At 46.3% G+C, this 21,803-nt stretch overlaps 1 protein-coding gene across 1 annotated transcript in view; it reads right to left on the minus strand.

Annotated features, from left to right (window-relative positions):
- The window catches only part of TTC7A (tetratricopeptide repeat domain 7A), a 1,530,821-nt gene that overhangs the window by 1,280,061 nt on the left and 228,957 nt on the right, over positions 1-21,803 (minus strand). The window contains exon 5 of the mRNA XM_078649658.1: positions 19,170-19,288. Coding sequence (XP_078505784.1) covers positions 19,170-19,288 — 119 coding nt within the window. The remainder of the gene's footprint in view (positions 1-19,169; positions 19,289-21,803) is intronic.

A 21,803-nucleotide genomic window follows, 5' to 3' on the forward strand; every position in this document is an offset into this window, starting at 1 on the left:
TGGCTATGTATTTTCAGTAAGTACAGGCTACTCCCATAACTGTCTTATCTTCAATAAACAATGTACCAGAATGTAACTTTATGTTGAATTACATTACGCCGCGTTACAACTTACCCCTGTACTAAAATTGTTTGTCTTTCGAAGTCCAACATATGTTTTCACCTTTCCGTTTGCGAATAGCTTACCACCAATTTGAAATTGGTGATGAACTGCAAATGTTTTGCGACCACATTCACAGTCGCAAAACATACCTAAATACCAGGGAGACTCGCTATCAGGAAGGGACGCCCTTAGCACACCGCTTCCTAATAGCGACTCACAAACCCTATTTTGTGAGTCAGTAATAGGTTACAGACTCGCAAAATAAGGTTGGTACATTTGAAAATGCATTTTACTGGTCACAAACGGCCCCATGGGCCGTTTACGACCGGTAAAATACGTCATACATCTGGCCTTAAGTTGCATAGCAAAAACTCTGAAACTTATTTCACTGTTTGAAAAATTGTCAGGCGCATTCACACAATGTTGAGGCCTACTAACAGCAAGAAGTCATACTATCTTGAAGCAAAGCTGCCTACATAAATAATACACTTTTTTTGTATACATCTTTTCATAACTTGCGTCTGCCATCTCTAACTGCTGCAAAATGTAGCGCTTTCCAAAAATAAACGATTTACAAAATAACAGCTAAAATTTAACTTTACGCACAGTTTACCTTCCTTACACTGCATCAAAGACTTTTAGCTAAAAGTGTAACAGCAGGTCTGCAGAAAGTGAGACAGCTGGGAGAGCATCATTACTAAAAACAAATATTAAAGAGCCTATAAAATCTTGGTGCACTGTTAAAGCAATTAAGAGAATGAGAATGAATTAGCAAGAGGAACCAGCCTTAACATTTGCATAAAGGGTTCAGTTCAGTGTTTGCTGTCCCTGTGGGTGCAGCACCTGTGACATGTTATTGCAGTCGTCTCCACCCTATTAGAAGCTTGCACCCTTGAGATGATAGGTTTTGCAGTTTGCAGCTGGCAAAGCCATAACGCTGTATGATCATGGAAGTGTGCATAGACCAATGCTTTTTTATTTATAGAATATCTTATGACCTTCACTATTCTTAGCACATTTTAAATTAATAGAAAATAATGCTTAGCTCAAATGTGTTTCAGTTAGCAAACACGCTCCAGTTGACATGCCCAGTCCAAAATCAGCCTGCATTGATATTGATTTTAAAGTGAATAAATCTGGATTTAAATTACATGAACGAGTTTCCTACGAGCATGTTTCTCTTTTGCCGCCTTCCATTTCAGAAAATAAGCGAAATAAAATTAATCTCACTGTAAAGTTTACTTATCAAGCTGCAATTTGTTAATTTGTGCTCCTGGAGAAGGAGAATGTTTCTGTATTTGCAACAAATTCAAGATTCTTTAAGTGAGTCTGCTTTAAGAAGTCCTTCATCAGTTATACTGTCTATTGTTTTTATTTGTTACTCAAATGGCATGTTATTTCCTTCATTTCCCAAGAATGCCGTATTCTAATTATACGTGAAAATTGGTGTTCCTGAATGTTTCTTATTTGTTGTATCATAATTCCTTGAAAAGCTATTGGTTTATGTGTATGTATCTTTATTAGAACAGCGCTATTATGTCAGATCTCACCATGTCAAGTGTGTGGCTTTCACTGCCTAAAACCTATAAGATATGCAATTTTTGGGAGATGTGCAGATGTTTTGCTTAATTCCACAAAACAGACTCCCTGTCAGTCTGTCTATACTTAGAGTGTGCTTACCTTACCTACTGAGCAGCCTCTGTCATTCTGCTTGTTGATTTATACTTAGATTTACTGCTGACTTTCTAGCAAGTAGAATAGTCAGCCCTTTGATCTATTTTGCCTTTTCAAATTGTCAGACTCTGCGTTACTCTGTCTATTGATACATACTTAGTCTTTCATTGAATTTTGATCTGAGAAGATGTTATGTTTGTCCTCTTTCTGCACTGTAATTTGGTTCAGGCTATTTATTTGCTTTGGAGGTCGACCTTATGTTGAAGATCTTGTATTTGCAATATTTGATGTATTATTGATGCTGATTCGAATTTGACTGTTTTGCCTTACATAATAATTATGAATTTTGAATAAACCTTTATGGTTTTGACTGTGGATTTTGTTCTGTGAAGGATTTTATTAGCACAAGGAGCAGCATCTTATGAGACTCACACATCCCCTGTCCTGCATCGCAACCTTTTTAATGTATTAATTACAAATGTTGAAACTTTGAATGATGAAGAGCAGTAGCATGCTGCACATCGCACAACACCTAATCAGCCCTTATCGCTGCCATAGACAACATACGCAACAATGGACAGGCCACCGACCTTATCCTCCTCTACCTCTCTGCCTCTTTCGACACCATCTCCCATCACAATCATCTCCAGACTGCACGCAGCGAAAATACAAGGGCCAGCACTCAAATGTATAGCTTCGTTCCTATCTGGAAGAACACGAGCCAGGCTCTCACTGTTCACTTCAGAACCCAAAGAACTCATCTGCGGAGTCCCACAAAGATCCTCACTCATCACCCACACTTCAACAAGTTCATGACTCCTCTGGCAAACATCATCTGATCCCACAGAATCAACACCCAGCTAATTTTTTCCCTCTCAGACGACACCGTCACCACTAAGACAAACTTCAAACAATGCATGACCGGTATGGCCACCTGGTTGAAAGAAAACTGCATTAAGCTGAACACCAATAAAACCGAGAAAAAGAGCTCTACTTGGGACATCCAGATACTTACCCTGTAAGCATCTGTTCTTGGCATGTAATGCTGTAGATCGACATGTGCCCACCCTCTGACACCTGTGGCCTTCGAAGTGACTCTTACTCTCTTTTTCCTCTTATGCATGGTCATCTCTTTTGTATATAGCTTCGCTGCACATTCCATTCTCACCCTCCGTGTGGGAAAACAATCTAACTATGGAGTCGATGACCGTGCGCATTATCACCAAGAGGTGGAATTACAGTACCTTGTGACTCAAAAGACTTCTTTTTTTATTGTTTTTATTTGCATATTTCAAATACAACAGCAAAAACCACATTTGCCATAAGAGAGGATGCGATATAACATGTCTATTTTCCCAGAAAGCATGTGACATATCAAAGGCAAATACACAACCAGTCACTTATAAAGCAAACAAAGAAAAAACAAACAACAACAATGCAGGGTTGTATAAGCATAGAATCCCAATGTGTGTGGGTTACCATATGTACTAGCAATTGCATCTCATGAGAATAACGCTAAAAAATATTTCAGTCTGTGAGTTCAGGGTGTGATAACAGATAGGCACAAAGTGGTTGCCAGATTATTTTGGGTCGGGAGGTGTCGGATATTAATGTTGCATAGACATCACTAGTGGTATCGCAATACATTAGGTCTCTCAACTATTCCTTCACAGTCGGGGGTGTAGGGCCCCCCAGTGCAGGGACACTTGTCTTTTGGCCAGTAATATGGCGATAGCAGTAAAGCGGCGTATTCCAGCCCCCAGCGGGTGGACATATCCCAGCAGTGCCAACAGTGGGGAGGGTGATAGCTTGGAGCCCACCATCAGTGCTAGCTGATCAAAAATTGCTTCCGAGAACATCAGGCCCGGGGGCAGTTCCACGCTAGATGCATAAAATCAGCCTACGGTGCCGCACACCTCCAGCAGTTGTCCGGCATAGTGGGATCTATTTTAGCCAGAAGCTTGGGGGTGACATAGGCCCTATGTGTGTATTTAAAATGGAGCAATGTATGCCTGTATTTGTTGGAGATGTAGCAAGTTTATATAGCATATAAATATAAAAATAATGAAAATATTTCGAAGGGGTTAGACTCCTCGGCTCCCCCCAAAAGAAGGACGGGTCTAGTTGAAAGCGCAGCACCCTTACCGCCCACTGTTTCTCTCTGGAGCTAGGTTATTAGAGCCTCCATCCTTTACAAAAGAACAACTCGTGGCACAATCTTTCTCGGGTAATTTGACCAGAATATGGAAGTCCTTACCCTGAATCTACCACAGACTCATTGTATGATTTTCAAACTGAGGCTGAAAGCACTTCTCCTACAAAGACATTTTGGCAAGTTGTCCCCTTAGCCAAGGTCCCCAATGATAATGTGCCCTCCCCGAGACTGAGACTAACTGCACTACCGCTGTCTCACTTGACCGAACCTTGCTGCTACTATCCATCCCACCTACATCCTCTAGCAATCTGTACGCCTGTGCCTTTATAACAATTGAAACAAGCAAATATCCCAAGCAGGCTCAGCAGCTCCTGCGGCCAAAGTGGGGGAGGAGGGCTTCCATCTTTGGAGTGGTCTGGGGAGCATGGAGCAGCGGCAGCTGCGGGCATGTCCAGCTTGAAGTTCAAATATTTGGGCAAATTTCAGGTGACCTCTTTCACCATTCACCCAGCGCCACCTCCGGCCTGTTGATCCTCGCCCCAGGTGCTCTTCTGCTCAGACACCGAACCGTCCTGAAATTTTCCTTTTAATGGGATTTGGAATTGCATGCATACACATCAATCAATAAAATAATTTTACATTTCCAGTAATACACTAAAATGCTTTTAACATACTGGAAAACAGCACTGGGCACCAGGCGGAGCATCACCACAGAAAGCTAACATCGCTCATTCGGCTTTGTTGACCCTTGGCTGACACTACTTCCATTAACTGCTTAACCCATCCAGCAACCTAACTCAGTCCTGGACCATTCACAGCTGCCCCCACTCACTGACAGGCTTGTACTATGTGCTCATTCACTACTGGGTTCATTCGCCATCATACTCACTCATTATACGCGCTCTCTAACCGGGTCACTCAATGCTGGAATCGATCACTGCTGCACTCACTACCAGGCTCTCTCACCCTCATACACACTCCTTGCCACACACGCCATTAAGCTCAGGCACAGGACAATAAACACCAGACTCATTCATGGTGTTTCTCACTCAATGACAGACTCACCCACCTCCAAGCTCTCTTACTCTGACACTCAATCACCACTGCACTCACTCACAAATAGGTTCACTGAATGTGGGCTCATTCAAAGCTGAGCTCACTGAGTACAAGGTTCTGTCACCCTCTATACTCAACCCCTCACCGGTACGCCCACACATCTAGAGGCTCACTCACATCCAGCAACACTCACCGCCAGACTTATTCACACCCACACTCACTCTCAACAGGCTCACTCATTTACCATTGCACTCACCCACTGGTTGGTTCTGTAATAACCAAGCTCAAGCACACTCATGCTCATACTCACTTATCACCAGTCTCGCTGAGTCACTGCAGTGTTCACTGACTAGCAGGTTGAACACTTTGTCATGCTCACACCATGAACACCCATTCCCTCACATGCTTGGTCACCTGTAGGTTTACAAAGTACAGGCTCACATCCCAACTCACCAGACTCACACAAAATGGCTAATCTAACATTGGGCACATTCACTCAATTACAGACTCATTCAGCTCCAGTCTGACAAACACCCAGGCTCACTCCCAGCGGTACTCATTGTTCCACAGGTTCCATCATCACCCGTCTTACACACTGCTGGGTTCACTCCCAGATGCATTCATTCATTCATAGGCGCCCCCACCTGCAGCTCACATAAAGCAAGGCTCACTCCCAGCTGCCTTCATTCATTCACAGGAAGGGAAGAAGCAGAACCAATCTGATGTATTACGCGACATCCACTCTCACTCACTCTGGAAAGCAAAAGGTTTTCCTGTGCGACTATCATATGCCACAGAGATAGAGATGGTCAGAATAGCTCGACGTTGCTCAGCAACAAAGACCAGGCTTAAAAAATACAAAACGCGTTGATAAAGTTCAGAAAATGTTTTGAGAACTTGAGTTCCTCAGAGCACGTGCTCTAAAATTAGGAGCAGTGGACACTTAAGCTCACAGAATGGTAAATGCAACCAGGAAAAATCAATATGTATTAGAGATTTTCAGTGGTTATAAGTTAATGGCTGAGGTGGGAAGTTAGGTGGTCGAAGGGAGGGCAGGTGAATGGCTATTGGGAATGTGGTGAACACTGACAGAGTAGGAAATTTGCAGGTGTTTACTAAATTCCTAATGCTTTTCATGCCTAATTTGCACATTTACAATTCGTGTCAATGGCGTCATTAGTGAGGGGGCATGTGACATATTGGTATTTTCCTATGATTTTCAGGTGGTGTAAATGAAGGCATTTCAAACATAAAACTGATTTAGAAATTTAAAAAAAAAGTAAGATGAGTCAGCACCTTAACTCTAGTTATCAAAAGGCTATTGCATATTTCGGTGGATTAAACTTTTAAATGTAGGTCAATCCCAAATAGAAGTCGGAGTTTATAAATTATGGGTGTCAGGACCTTTGTAGTGGAGGTAATCTGACTAAATTTTACATGTTTTGTGATGACAATACTAGCAAGATTTGATCGTAAAATTGCCTTGCGTTTCCTTCAAAAAACGAAAAGGACTGAAGAGCCAATATTAGCAAATAATAACGTCACTAGTGAAATTGATGGACAATGCAATTTAGCATGTTTAGTGAATGTGTTCAAATAATGAAACTAGGGCTCTTTTTATGAACTTCTTGCTCAGGCAGTTGAGCATCACCTGTGCTGCCTCCTCATTCCAGACTCTTCTGTGAGGCTGGGGAGTTCAGAACATGCAATCTGCGACTACAGTTTCCTATGATCCCCTCATCAATATTTTCATAACTCAGTAGGTTCACTGAAATATAACCTCACACTCCCCCCAGAAAAAACCTCCCCAAAAAGTGCAGTTTTCTATTCAACCATTGCTGTATATTAATAATAGTTTTCTCTATATTTTCTGATACTCAAAATTAGAAAGAAACACATTTACCAAGGGAAAGTCATAAGTGCTGGAAGTAGAGGTGCTGAGGGTGGAGCAGCATCCCAAATTACCATGCTGGAGTTCGGGAGGTGAATGAGCAATAAAGAAGAATTCAGTTGTGTTTTTATCCTGTAACCTTTTCTGTGCGTTCAAAGAGGAAGGCCAAATGTCAGGATGTGTCTTCTGACAAATTTCTCCTTATTGTTTTAACACTGCGTTTGTCCTTTTCTTTCTCCGTCTGAGAAATTAGAGTCTTTTTAACGTGCACTCTGTCCCAATCTTGCTTGGGTACTTTGAGTGTGAAAAGAAAGGCTGTAGGAGGCCAACTTTTTTTTAACATACAGCAAAATTTAAATACATGTACCTGAACTCTATAACTATTTCAAATACACCAGCAGTTATGGAAGCACAAATTAAATCAATTTTTGGAAACTTTGAAGTATGATGGAAACAAAGATTTAATAGGATCAAAACAAATCAAGGCACTTAACTTGGCGATGTCCTGTGCTCGCTGAAACTCAATTTCCAGTTATCATTTGTGTGCTATATAAATTTATCCGTAAAATTGCAAGTTTGTGCACATTTAGGGGCCATTTCATTTGAAATGCTGTCTGTACATGACAGTGAGCTACCACACCATGCTTTACTAATATTTTTGCTACAGTGTCTTCCAAAATGTAGCACCGGCGACCTACCACACCCTTTCCACCCTCTTGCTGAACGAGCATAGCTTGTTTGCTACATTTACAGACGCTTGGATTTTTCACAACTCCTGTGACTTCAGTTATGTAACATTGACACCACACCCCCGGTCTGAAATTGTTCCAGCACCACAGGACAAAGCAGAAGCATGCGTTGAAACACGTGGTCAGGGCATGACTGGAACTTAAAAGCAGTAGAGACAAAAATGTTCCTACCGGCCCCCACTACAGGAGGCTGACTAGAATAGGACCATCTGGGCCTCATGATTCGTTTATGGCAACCCATCTGGGTTGGAAATCAGCCCCTTAAGTATCGCCTTTAGACCCTCACGGGTGAGTAGCTGCACTATACAAACCCGATTGACTGATTGGACCAGTAGCCCACGGGGGAAAGTGCCAGAGTGGCCAATCACGCCCCATGCTGTGTGAGGTATACATATAACTTCAAGAATGGATAGTAAACCCTGGGGGCGGTGCTGACTGAGGAAGCAGCCACCCAGCACTGTTCATGAAAAATCAGCCTTCAGTGCATCCAGGTGTGATCCGAATGATGTATTGGATGACCGGCATCCAAAATAAACAGGCTGATGGAGGAGGTGAGGCTGGCACCAACCACTGCACCAGTTTAAAATGATGTCTTTTACTCATTGTATCCAACTCGTCCTAAACTGCTACAGGATGCAGGGGCCCTGCGCGCGGTGAGCAGCTGCTTGATAAAGCCTGGTAACCATGATGACAAGGAGTTATGGCCTGCGCTACTGGCACAGGGCCCAGGGCAGATTGCTAGTGCCAATCTGTGTGGTGCTAAGGTTAAAAAAAAAACTGATGTACGTTATAATTAATATTATTTCTCTAATATAGTTGTATATAACATGTTTTTAAATTCATTTGATAAATGTTAGTTATTTAAATATTACAAGTAATTCGTGTTGCATTCATATGTGTCTATTTTATTTCAGTGTATTTTGTAAAATTGTATATATTTATTTATTTTTAATTTCATTAGTAATTGTTTATGTAGTAGGAGGTGGTTGGGTTTGTAGAAGACTAATGTGGCAAATCTTTTAATATGTAAATTATTATTTTATTAATGACTAGCTGTACCCGGCCACGCGTTGCTGTGGCTCAGTCTGGTTAAATGGAAGAGAAAGAAAAGAGTAAGTGCACGTTTCTAATATGTTTAATTTCACAATACCTGTGGGTATACAATATGTTTTCGTGACTATTGTCTCTATGCGTCCCTTGTAGTTGCAAATCGATAGGGTCTGTTCGGCCTTTCGATTAAAAACACGCGGGTATTGTACACACGCGTATTCGAATCCAACGTGGTGTATCTATAAACACATGCTAATGTTGCAAAGTGAACCAACTTCTTCCTACTCCCTCCACCCACTTCCCGGTCTGCCATCTATAAACACGCGCGAATGTTGCAAAGTGAACCAACTCCTCCCCCCTCCCTCCACCCACTTCCCGGTCTCCCATCTATAAACACGCGCTAATGTTGCAAAGTGAACTAACTCCTCCCCCCTCCCTCCAACCACTTCCCGGTCTGCCATCCGGACACCAACTGTCCATCCTAATATATGTAGACTATTGTCTCTATGCGTCCTTTCTTAATGTTGCAAAGTGAACCAACTCCTCCCCCTCCACCCACTTCCCGGTCTGCCATCCTGAGACCAACTGTCCATCCTAATATATGCAGACTATTGTCTCTATGCATCCCTTGTAGTTTTTACGCAGCAACCAAATCAATAGGGTCTGTTTGGCCTTTCGATTAAAAACACACGCATATTGGACACCCACGTATTAGAATCTAACGCTGTGTATATATAAACACGCGCTTAATCGAATCCAATGTTGTGTCAAAATTTCAAAGCAATCTGTGAAGAACTTTCAGAGATTTAAGATTTTGAACAAATGAACACTGACATTTTTATGTGTCTGTTCGAGCTTTCGATTAAAAACACGTGCATATTCGACACGCCCATATTGGAATCCAACGTTGTGTATATAATAACACGCGTATTCGTATCCAACGTTGTGTCAAAATTTTAAAGCAATCGGTGAAGAACTTTCGGAGATTTGCGATTTTGAAAAACAAACATTTACATTTTTATTTATATAGATTATTTTGGTATTTAATTTATTTATTTAATTAGGCAGGGATGAGGGACTTGGCAATCTGCAGAACTTGGATGGAGGACGATTGTGAGCTGGCGCATCCAAAACCACACGAAGGAGACTTTAGGGAACCATATTGAGTGTATGTAAGGAGTAAGATTACTGACTCAAGTAATGGAATTCTCAATTTTAAAAATAGACATAGAAACTAGGGGAGTTCTGATATCTAAGAGATGTATGTGGGGGACTGGCCTCAATGATGTTTACAGTGGAGAGGGCACACAGAGTGCTGGGTATGCCGCTGGCACTAGAGGGCACCACCTAAGCCGATAGGGGCCACACTGCTGATCAATAGGGACCAGAATCAGATCCTGAAAGTGGCATGCAGTGTCCGAACAGTAAACATATACCCTGATTACACCACCAAGGTCCCGCGTCAAAGAAAAACCTTTCTAGCAGCCAAGCTCCTGCTACTAAAACTGTACCTTAAGTACGCACTGTTTTTCACCCATAAAACTATGGGTCACTGATGAAGTAAAGACCCACTTTTTTGTGTCAGCAGCCAAGGCATGGAGCTGGCTAGAGGCAAAGTGCCACCCCTAGCCTTGAAGTGCGGGAGAGGGACCAGCCTCTTGGGTGACAGAGGCAGAAACCGAGATGTAAACCATGCAGGTGGTTGCAGGCCACCCAGTCTGTGAGGGCCAAGGTTGTGGCGGAAACTCTTTGAATGGAGAAAGCAAATGGGCTGCACCAGCTGTAGACTCAAATTCAGACTACAAGGCAGATGACCCAGAGGAGGTGGCTCTACAAGTTATCACTCTGATGACATGAGTTATCATTGGTTGAATGGTTCATAACAGTACAAGGGCCTCCTCGACAAATAAAGTCAGGTGGACCAGGAAGACTGTTGAACAGACAGCTGCATGGGTAGCTATCCACAACATCTCTGGGGGCCCATGCCCCCTTACCTTCATTTCTACATGGAAGACTTTTTCTACTGCTTGAAATGATTTCCCATTTTTGTTTGTTGGGGTGACAGATACCTAGAGATTTGTGGTGGCAAGTAGTTTTAGATCAGATGAATGAGGTTGTTGGGAGGATGGGTGGGGAGGGGCAGTTGGAGGCATACCGGTTGTCATTTCAAACATAGACACACCACAGTGACACACCTAATACACCAGAACACAAACCACACCATGCAACCACATGGGTGACTCTTAAGATGCCTTCCAGGAACATCAATGGCCGTGGCAGCAAGTTAAAGAGGGCAATGATGTGGAAATACCTGGCCAGACAAGACACCAATATTATCCTGCTACAGGAAACCCAATTTTTAGGTAACAACTACATGGCCCTCCCCCATTGGAGCTAAAACTACTGGTTCATGCAGTATTCTCTACGGGAACCTGGAGGGTGGGAATCTGGGCCTGCAATCCCTCCCAATGCAGCTTACTCATTCATGGGTAGACAAGTTGGGGTGTCAGGTGGCGGTGAGTGGATGATGAAATGGAGAGACCCTGCTACTTGCATCATGATACCACCCCCTGGGTCTCCAGACCATGGAGCTGGAAAAAATTAGGGGATGGATCACGGAGACCCGAGAGACCCTACTGCTCAGTGGGGGATTCGGTAGCCCAGGGCGTACATGCCGTGGCCACTTTCCTTGACTATGGGTATGGAAGTACTGTGGCGAGAAAACCACCCTGGGATAAAACAATACTCTTTCGTCTGCAACAATATGCAGTCACAGTCCAGGTTAAACTATTTTCTGGTGCCATGCCACCAACTTGTGAGATTCAGAGGCACCAACCCTCTCCCCAAGGACTGGTTTACCAGGGGAAAGGGGAAAATGGAAATTCGACCCTGGGAGCTGACTGATTGGAATACTAGTAAATTACTATTAGACACCATGGAGCTTTGTTTTAAGGAGAACGCTGGTACTGTGGACTCTGAGCAGATGTATGGGAGGCATATAAGCCAGTCATAGGAGGACAGATGACCACACATATGATCAGGAAGAAGAGAGAAAGAGGTAGGGAGTGGAGGGAGGTGAAAATACAAATGACTTTATGGGAAGGGGAATATGTGGAATCCCCCTCCCAGAGTCTAGCCCACAAGGAAGAGTGAACCAGGGAGGAACTTAAAAGCATTCTCCAACAGGAGATGAGGGCCCATTTTAGAGCAAAACAAGGTAAACTATTCAAAGTAGGCAATAAAGAGGGGAAGTTGCTAGCATTGTTACCAAAAAAAGAAGACAGGCAAAAGTGGGTTCAGGATATACATCAGGAGATGGGAGAGATTGCAGAAACCTCAAGCGCTATAGTGTCAGCGTTCGCAAAACATCTGAGGGAACTCTGCCGGGAGAGGGTTAGAATCAAGGTGGCAGACCTAGAGCAAATTTATTGCAGACAGGCATCAGGCTGGAACCCGGAAAGTTTTTCTGCTTAGCAGTACCTCTGCGCGCAACTAATCCGTGTCGAAACGCAGAGCCATGCAAGAGACTGAGAATTGGTGAATATAACTAGGGCCCCAAAAAGGGGATGACCTTAACCCTAGTAACCAGTTCACAGAACGGGGAGGATGGGCGGGGTGGTAGGGACTCTATCACTAACTAATGTCTCTTACAGATATATCGTTACACAAGGAACTTGTGCATCTGAAAGAGATATGTTAGTGATAGATTCCTTACCTTAGAATAGATACCCCAGAAATACCAACCCCGATGGTGGGTCTGCGAACAGGATTATTCCAGGAAGTCACGGAGCACAGAACGGCCAAAGAAGCCGTCTCTCCGGACCAGACTGTGAAGGCAGTAGTGCTTGGTTAACGTGTGCAGCGAGACCCACGTAGCTGCCTGACAAATACCCTGCAGGGGGACACCGCATCCCAAGGCAGTAGTGGCTGCTGTTTCCCTGGTCGAATGGGCACGCAGCCCCACAGGAGGCTCCTTCTTGGCCAAGGAGTAACATGCTTTGATGCACAGAGGGACCCACCTGGAGATGGTCTGTTTGTGCACCGCCTGACCTTTCTTGGTGCCCACGTAGCCAACAAAGAGTTGATCATCCACCCGGAACTGCTGTGCACGCTGCAAATAGTATGCGAGCGGACGTTTTGGGTCCAGACGGTGGAGCCTCTCCTCTTCCCTTGAAGGATGCGGAGGCGGAAAGAAGGTGGGCAAAGTGATGGTCTGCCCAACAGCAAGGGCGTGACAACCTTTGGCAAGAAAGAAGAACGGGTCCTGAGAACCACCTCGTCCGGATGAACAGAAAGGAAAGGAGGTTTGGAAAAAAGAGCCTGGAGCTCACTCACTCTCCTGGCAGAGGTGATAGATACCAGGAAAGCATTCTTGAGAGTAAGAAGACATAAGGGACAGTTATGAAGGGGCTCAAAGGGAGCGCACATCAGAAAAGTCAAGGCAAGATTCAAGTCCCACTGAGGCATTATGAAGGGTACTGGTGGAAACGTATGCGTAATGCCTTTAAGAAAACAGTTACCAACCGGGGACTTAAAAAGAGTAGGCTGATCTGGAAGCCGTAGAAAGGCAGAGATGGCCGAAAGATAACCTTCGATAGTGCCCAGAGCAGAGCCCTGCTGGGCCAAAGAGAGAAGGAACAGAAGAACCTCAGAAACAGGGGCAGAAAGGGGATCCACAGTCTTAGCTGTGCACCATGCCACAAATCTGTTCCACCAAAAGGCGTACACTGTTTTGATGGAGGGATGCCTGACTGCCAGAATGACAACACAGACTTCGGGAGGAAGATCGAAAGGTGTCAACTGTCGCCGCTCAATCTCCAAGCATGGAGGTGGAGGCTGGACAGGTTCGGGTGGAGGACCGTCCCCTGCTGCTGCGACAGAAGATCCTCCCGTTGAGGCAGACGGATTGGGGGGTCGATGCTCATACTGAGTAGCTCGGGATACCTAACTCTTCGAGCCCAGTCTGGAGCCACAAGAATGACTTGGGCCCGGTCGCGCCTGATCTTCAGCACTCTGGGCAGAAGTGGTAGAGGCGGAAAGGCGTACAATAGACAGCAGCACCACTCGCGATGAAAAGCGTCTCCGAGCGAGTGCCGCCATGGGAATTCTAAAGCGCAGAACTAATGACATTGCGCGTTCTCTTCGGTGGCGAATAGATCTAACCAAAGCTGTCCCCACTGCAGAAAGAGACCTTGCACCACGTTTGAGTTCAGATGCCATTTGTGATCCGCCATGCACCGGCGGCTGAGTTCGTTCAGAGAAACTGCCAGGTGTTGAACCACCAAGGTAATGCCTTGATGTTCCAGCCATGTCCAGAGGTGCAGAGCCTCCTGACATAGGGTCCACGACCTCACCCGGTCCTGTTTGTTGCAATTCCACATGACAGTGGTGTTGCACTACGCTTCCCCGGATAGAGGGAAGGAATGCCTTCAGTGGAAGCCGGACCACCCACAGCTCCAGAAGGGAGATATGGAGCCAGGACTCCGCCAGAGACCAGAGGCCTCTGATCTCCGCCTCTCCCAAGTGGCCTCCCTATCCCAGGAGGAATGCATCCATCACCACTGTGTTCTCCGGTTGGGGAAGGGAGAGGGATCTGCCATTGACCCAATCGCGATTCGTGAGCCACCACTGCAACTGTTGTACCACACCCTCCGAGATCTGGACGTGATCTGACAGGTTGCCCTGATGCTGTGCCCGCTGGAACTTCAGGTCCCACTGCAGAGCCCGCATATGCCCTCTGGCATGCATCACTAGCAGGATGCAGGAGGCCATCAGGCCCTGAAGCTGGAGGGTCATCCTGACTGAAACCCGGGATAGAGGCTGAAAGAGAAGAATTATAGCCACTATATCCCAGACTCGCTGCTCGGGAGGATAAACCCGAAACAGTGTCGAATCCAAAACCGTTCCGATGAAGGGGCGCTTCTGAGAGGGACTCAGGTGCGACTTCGGCACATTGATGGAGAACCTCAGCAAGTGCAGGAGGTCTGCCGTAGTCTGGAGGTGGGTGACTACTGCCTGGGGCGAGCCCGCCTTCAACAGCCAGTTGTCGAGGTAGGGGAAGACTGACACCCCTGACCTGCGCAGATGAGCTGTGACCACCGCCATCACCTTCGTGAACACCCGAGGGGCACTGGTAAGGCCGAAGGGGAGCACGGCAAACTGAAAATGCTCCTGGCCTACCGTGAATCGCAGGTAGCGCCAGTGGGCCGGCAGGACGGGGATGTGGAAATAGGCGTCCTGCAAGTCCAACACCACCATCCAGTCTCCAGGGTCCAGGGCAGCCAGGACCTGAGCCAGAGTTAGCATCTTGAACTTCGCCTTCCGGAGGAAGCGATTGACGTCCCGGAGGTCCAAGATGGGGCGCAGGCCCCCTTTGTCCTTCTTGGGGACCAGAAAATAGTGGGTATAACAACCACTCCCTACTTCCTGACCGGGAATGCGCTCGATTGCCCCCTTGGCCAAGAGGGCAATGACTTTCTGACGGAGAAGAGCCAAATGATCCCGAACATGCGGTGGTACCGGGGAGGCATGGCTGGAGGGGAGGACAGAAAGAGGAGCGAGTAACCGTCACAAATTATCTGCAGCACCCAATTGTCCTAGGTAATCTCGTGCCAATGGTGGAGGTGGTGACGTACCCTGTCACCCACTGGTGTGGGGTGCTCCCTGAAGCCCGGATTGAGAAGGCTTAGAGGCAGAAGCAGTGGGGGTGGAGGTGGACTGACCCGATGCCTGGTTACCAGACCCACTCTGGCAGAAGCCACGGCCGCGGCAACGCTGGGGCTGGTTCTGCAGAGGCTTAGTGGAGGAGCGTGCTTGGGTGCTCTTACCCTGGGCCCTTACCCTGGGCACAAAATCCAGACGTGGCAGGGGCCTTCATTGAAAGGCCCAAAGACTTGGCCTTGGCGCGTGAGTCTTTAAAGTACTCCAGGGCAGTGTCCGCCTTGTCGCCAAAGAGATGGGAGCCATCAAAGGGCATGTCCATGAGTGAGCTCTGGATATCGGGTGAGAACCCAGTGGAACGCAACCAGGCGTGGCGCCGCAAAGCCACCGTCGTGGAAATCGCCCTGGCCAACCAATCAGTGGTGTCCAAGCCACACCTGATGGCAAACTTCACCGAATCCTTGCCCTCCACAATTGCTTGGGAAAGGACAGCCTGGACTTCCTCAGAGCACTGAGGCAGAACCTTCGCCCAATAAGCAAGCGGTATTAACCGACCTCAACCCCAAACTGGCTGAGGAGAACAACCTCTTGCCATATTGGTCCAGCCTCTTAGAGCCCTTATCCGACGGAGCTGAGGGAAAGGCACTCTGCGATGTCGAGGCCTGAATGACCAGGCTCTCAGGCATGGGGCGAGTGGTCAAGAAGGCGGGATCACCAGGCGCTACGCGATGACGCCTAGCGACGTTCTTATCCACTGGTGCCCCCGAGGCCAGCCGCAACAAAGTGCCCAAGAGGACTTCGGTAAGTGCCTCATTGAAAGGGAGCCGAGGCTCCGAAGATGTAGACGTCGTCTGGAGCACCTCCGTAAGGAGGTTGGTCTTAAGGGCCACCGTAGGGAGGTCAAGATGGAGAGCCTCCGTGGCTCGACGCAGCACCATAGTTTAGGAAGCGCCTTCCTCCATAGTAGGCAGAGGTGAGGCAAACCCCGGGTCAGAAGACACATCAAGTTCACCCGCATCTTGAAGTTCATCTACCCAATCCTGGTCTGAGTCACACTGCAGTGCAAGTCCTCGTCTGGCTCCGGGGTAGAAGGAGCTGGCCGCGGTGACAGGGCCGGCGCCGGAAGAGGCGCCTGGCGAGGCCGCGCCGGAGACGCATCCCAACGTGGATCCCAGGCCGGAACAAAATGGTCCGGGAACCGGGGCAGGGGCGGGATTAACGGCACCCAGTGCGGCACATGTGGCGGAGCCAGGGGTGGAGCTATGGCCGGAGCGAAGGGCAGAACCGGGGCCGGAGCCAGCGGTGCTGCACCTCGTGGCACAAGTGCCGAGGGCGCTGGATCCAGTGGCTCCGGGGCTGGCGCCAGAGGCAGTGCCGCCTGGCCAACAGGATCTGGGCACGGGACCGCGGGGCCCGCAGGCGCGCCGGCGGGAGACCGAAGCCTAAACAGGCGGTCCATGGCAGCAAGAAACTCTTGCACCTGTTCGGGAGTCGCAAAGCTGGTAGGCTGCAGGACTGCAGGACTCCCAGGCTCCAGAGAAGCAGCAGGGCTGTCCCCCACGCCTACCTCCGGGAGCGACGGGGGCGTGTCGGAGAGCAAACGTGCTTCTTCTTTTTATGGCGTCACTTTCCGGAATCTGAAGGTGAAGACCTAGAGTCCGAGGAGCGACGGCTCCAGTCCCGCGAATGGCCCCTAGACCCGGAGCGGCGGTGAGAGGAGTGCCGGACCTCCAGCAACTTCCGGTGCCGTTCCTGTAATGCCTTTGGGGCCATGGCACGGCAGTCCCGACAGTCCCTGGAGTCATGGTCAGTCTCCAGGCAGTAGAGGGAGACATCATGGGGGTCCGCCACCGACATATTACGGTGGCACGACCCACAAGACTTAAAGCCAGGCATCCCTACACGCACCAGGAGACAAGAAAAGGAGACAAAAAAGTCTCAAAAAAGTGGTAAAAAAATGACCAAGGTACGTGCTCAAACCGGATCTGCGCCTTCAGCACAGAAAAAGAAAGAACTGATGCCAGCGCACATGGGTGGCACACTGGCACCTAAGTAATCTCCGTGACGTCATCTCTGCACCTACGACACCAGTGACGGACGTGGAGCCGCAGGATGCCACCTACTGGCGCGCTGAGGTACTGCTAAGCAGAAAAACTTTCCGGATCCAGCCTGACGCCTGGGGATATTCTAAGGTAAGGAATCTATCACTAATGTGTCTCTTTCAGAGTTGCAATGGTTGCAGGGTTCAATGACAGTGGTATTGAGTTATGTACTGATAATTTGTATGCACTATGAGATAGTCATTATCTATTGTAGGTCCCTTGTGGTGATGGCCTTGTGTCTACTTGTCAATGCATGTGTTCTTTCTCTACAGTGGTTTACAATGCTACTTTTTGGAAATGTCGTTGGCTCCTGGTATTGCATTATCTCCTGTAATACTGTCGATATGGAAAATGCACTCCTTTCTTTTTCTTTTTATTTGGGTGTTTCTTCTAGATCTGTACCTGTATTATTCTGAAAATCAATAAAGATTTTTTTTTAAATGTGTCTCTTTCAGATGTATATTCCACCAACAACTGAAAAATATTTTCCAAAAAGGCCGAAAAAAGTTCACAAATAAAAACAATCCAATAAAGATCCATTGAGGCAATCCAAAATATCTAGGAACCATAAAAAATCTGAGAAAGTGTTTAAAAAAAGGAAATGCTTGATGAAACCCTAAAAATGGAAGTCCCAGTAAAAAATATTGATTTATTAGAAACCAAAACAGATTTCCTTTCAATAAAAAATGCTAAATCCGAATGCTAGTAGGACTTTTGTAAAGAAAAAACTACAAAGCAAACAAGATGCTCTACAACCCACTCTCATTTTAAATATTTACTTATTTAATTTTAGGGTAGCTGAGCAAAGTGCTACCAGGTTATTGTCTCTATTTTGCTTAATGTTTGCCTTTTCCTACTTTATTTTCACTTTATTAACTTGTAAGGTATGTTCTAACATGACCACCCACCATTTTACAACAGTAAACAAAAACAAATAGTTAACATGAGCCACAAAGCATGGCACCATATTGATCCCTGCACCGTGTGCCTGCCATACGTTGCAGGGATGAACACAACCTCCCATCTTCTATGGGAGCTTGTGCTGCAGCCGTAGCACATGCTTCCATAGGGAAATGTGAGTATGCGACTACATCAGGTGCGGTCGCATCGTAATTAGGCAGTTGGGACTGCGGACTGGAGGTCGGTCAGACCGTATGCGTGTTGTGTCCACCCGACATCATAATGAGCCCCTTAATGTTGAATTAACAAAGTATCAAGCCTGCAGCTACAATAAAAAAATCGGATTTCCGTTTTTCTTTTAAACACAGACCTGCAACTTTGTGCACCATCCAGGGTTGCTTGAGCAATGAGTATGTTTTACATTTTTCCCTTGATGTAAGTTTGGATAACACCTTCTGCAAGCATATCTCATACCAGGTGTCAGATATGCTAATGCCAACACAAAATCTTTTTCATGTTTATGGTAGAGCAGATTCAGGAAGGAGCTAATCTGTGGACCCCAGCAGCGTAGCGGTCAAAAGACCCATGTGTACACATATAACAATTAACATGTCAAAAAGATGGATTTTCTACATAAAGACATATTTTGGACTGCAGATTTACTAGAGGTGATATGCCTGGGGTACATTAAGAAAGCATTATGATGCAACCGAAGCTGCTTCAGACTAGGCTGTCCTTGTGCCTTGCATAGTTTGGATGAATATGTAATTACATCTCTGCAGCTGTAAATAGGATGGTCTTATATGTAAAACTGCATCATCACTACTTACCCCTTTTTCAAATGAGCCACATAGGCACTTTGGAGGGCTGCTTCCAAAAAATAGGTGAGTTCAAAATCCTGGGATGAAACACTGGATTTTAAGTGCCTTGATGGTGTGCCACTCGACAGCTGAAATAATTAAATATATTTTTAAACAACAAGTCCGTTCAAACCATTTCATCGCCGTAAATTATGAGCAGGCCCAAAAATAAGAAATACACTTTGATAATGTTAAATATTTTAAGAAAAGTTCCTTATCACAGTTGCCGCAAACAGCCCAAGCGCTTCAGTATCGATTTGACCCCCATGACTCTTGCGGGGGGGGGGGGGGAAAACATGTCATACCATGTAACTAAGCAGCTTCAATTCAAAGTTTGATACATCATCTGATTTCGGACTGTGCTATGGCTTGAAATACCCAAATAAGTCATAATTATCAGTTTGCTAAAGCGTAGAGCACACAGTACAGTCACATTGAAGAAGAACTTGGCCACCTTAATCCAGACTATTATGGACACATTTCCATATGTGCCAGATTATTTTGTTTAATGGAAGTAAGATAAGACCACAACTCCCAGAATGCAATATCCTATCAGACAAAATTTCAGAATCTGGTTTAGTACCCGTAATGACCAGGAGGAAGGCGGTCACCCTACAGGAGGTTATGTAGCAACCTCTTCGGTTCAGCTCCTGTAGCATGTGAAGACACACTTGCATTTGAACTGACGAATCAAGGTCACTGTCAGTAGCTGGGTGAAAGGGGTTATGAATTTTGGGAGATGGGGAGGGATTTTGGGAAACTGAGCGACACAACAGATTTCACCACAGCAGTCCAAGTTATGCATCTTTCCTCATCCTTGAATAAACGTTGTTGTAAAGCTGTGCAGATACCATAACAGTTTGCTGGAAACCTGTGTTGCACATCTCTATCTGCTTAAGAAACTACAATAGCAAGAACCACAAAGTATAATATCCTTGTTACTGGTCTTATTATTTTTAACATTACTGGTATTATTAATTGTGGTAATTGCAGTAAGAATACTAGTAGTTGTAGTAATATTGGTATTAATAATTGTAGCAATAATAATGTTGTAGAATATTTACAACTGGAACAGAAGTTAAAAAAAAAAGTTCAAATCAAAACAATCAGCTAAAGGCCATGGGGACTGAATGAAAAAAGAAAGGAACGGATTTAAAAAAAAGTACACTGTATAATAATAAAAAGGAGGTGTGCATTGTGCAACACTCATATCTGAAAGAGACCGTAGTTATTGATTCCTTACCTTAGAATTATCTCCAGGACTCAGACTGGTTCCGGAGACATGTTTTTCGTAGCAGTACCCCTGCGCGTAGGGTAGGTGGCATCGGTCAGCTGCGTGTCCGTCATCGGCATCGTGGTCGCCAGAATGACGTTGCGGTGTCTACTTAGACACCGCCCCTGCGCGCTGATGTCAGTTTTCTTTTTCCGCACCAGCCAGCGCAGATCCGCAGAGAGTGTGCCCCTTAGTTACTTTTTTGACTAACCCTTTTTTGACTTTGGTCAACATCTTTTTGATGCTTCGACTCCTGGTGTACGAGGGATGTCCAGCCGTGGGCCCTGTTTCAAAGCCCTGTGACTCCTGTCACAAGTTGATGTCTGTCACTGATTCGCACCTCGTGCATCTCTGGTGCCTGGAGCGCGACCATGACCCAAAGTTATGCTCCGACTGCCGGGCCCTGACCACGAATTGTTATCGGGAGCGCTCCTGAAAGCTTTTGGAGGCCCGGCAGACGCTCTGCGCTGTTCGAGGTCCTGGTCGAGGGGAAGGTCGCGGAACCGGTCGTGGAGCCATCAGACTAGAAGGCTGGTACCAGGAACCCAACAAAGCTCGCTTCTGACCACTGGAATAATACTCCCCACACTGATTACCGGTGTGGGAGGTATGATTCCACTATTTTTGACACCAAACACAATGGGGTTACTTTCAGCCATTTTAGAGTTGGTCAATACACGGTCGCAGACTTGCTTACCGCAGCGCGCACTTTGCTGTTCATTGCTTTTAAACCCTTATAACTTTTAATTTAATCGCGCCGCATACCTGCGCTGGATTTTTAAATGTATTTGATCGCGCTGCATACCTGCGCTTGTTGGCTTTGTATTGGGCTGTCTGGGGGCAACATCGTAGTTGTAGCTCTTACCTGCACTATAATAGTGGCTCACCCTGCACTTGGCAGGATTTAGGGGAAGTCAGGCACCGATACCCATTGCTTCGCGGCGTTTCAGGCCGCCATCTTGGGAGGGGGAATCTGGGGCTGCCGATTTACGGGCGCCATCTTTGTTGGGGGACTAGTTGTTTCCCTTACAGGACTCCCACGTCTGGAGGAGCCTGGAGGAGTTTATTTAAACCCTGATTCGGCCGCTGGCAGGTAGACTTGCTTACCGCAGCGCGCACTTTGCTGTTCATTGCTTTTAAACCCTTATAACTTTTAATTTAATCGCGCCGCATACCTGCGCTGGATTTTTAAATTTATTTGATCGTGCTGCATACCTGCGCTTGTTGGCTTTGTATTGGGCTGTCTGGGGGCAACATTGTAGTTGTAGCTCTCACCTGCACTATAATAGTGGCTCACCCTGCACTTGGCAGGATTTAGGGCAGTCAGGCAC

The sequence above is a fragment of the Lissotriton helveticus genome, chromosome 6 (assembly GCF_964261635.1).
Source record: "Lissotriton helveticus chromosome 6, aLisHel1.1, whole genome shotgun sequence".
NCBI classification, from domain to species: domain Eukaryota; kingdom Metazoa; phylum Chordata; class Amphibia; order Caudata; family Salamandridae; genus Lissotriton; species Lissotriton helveticus.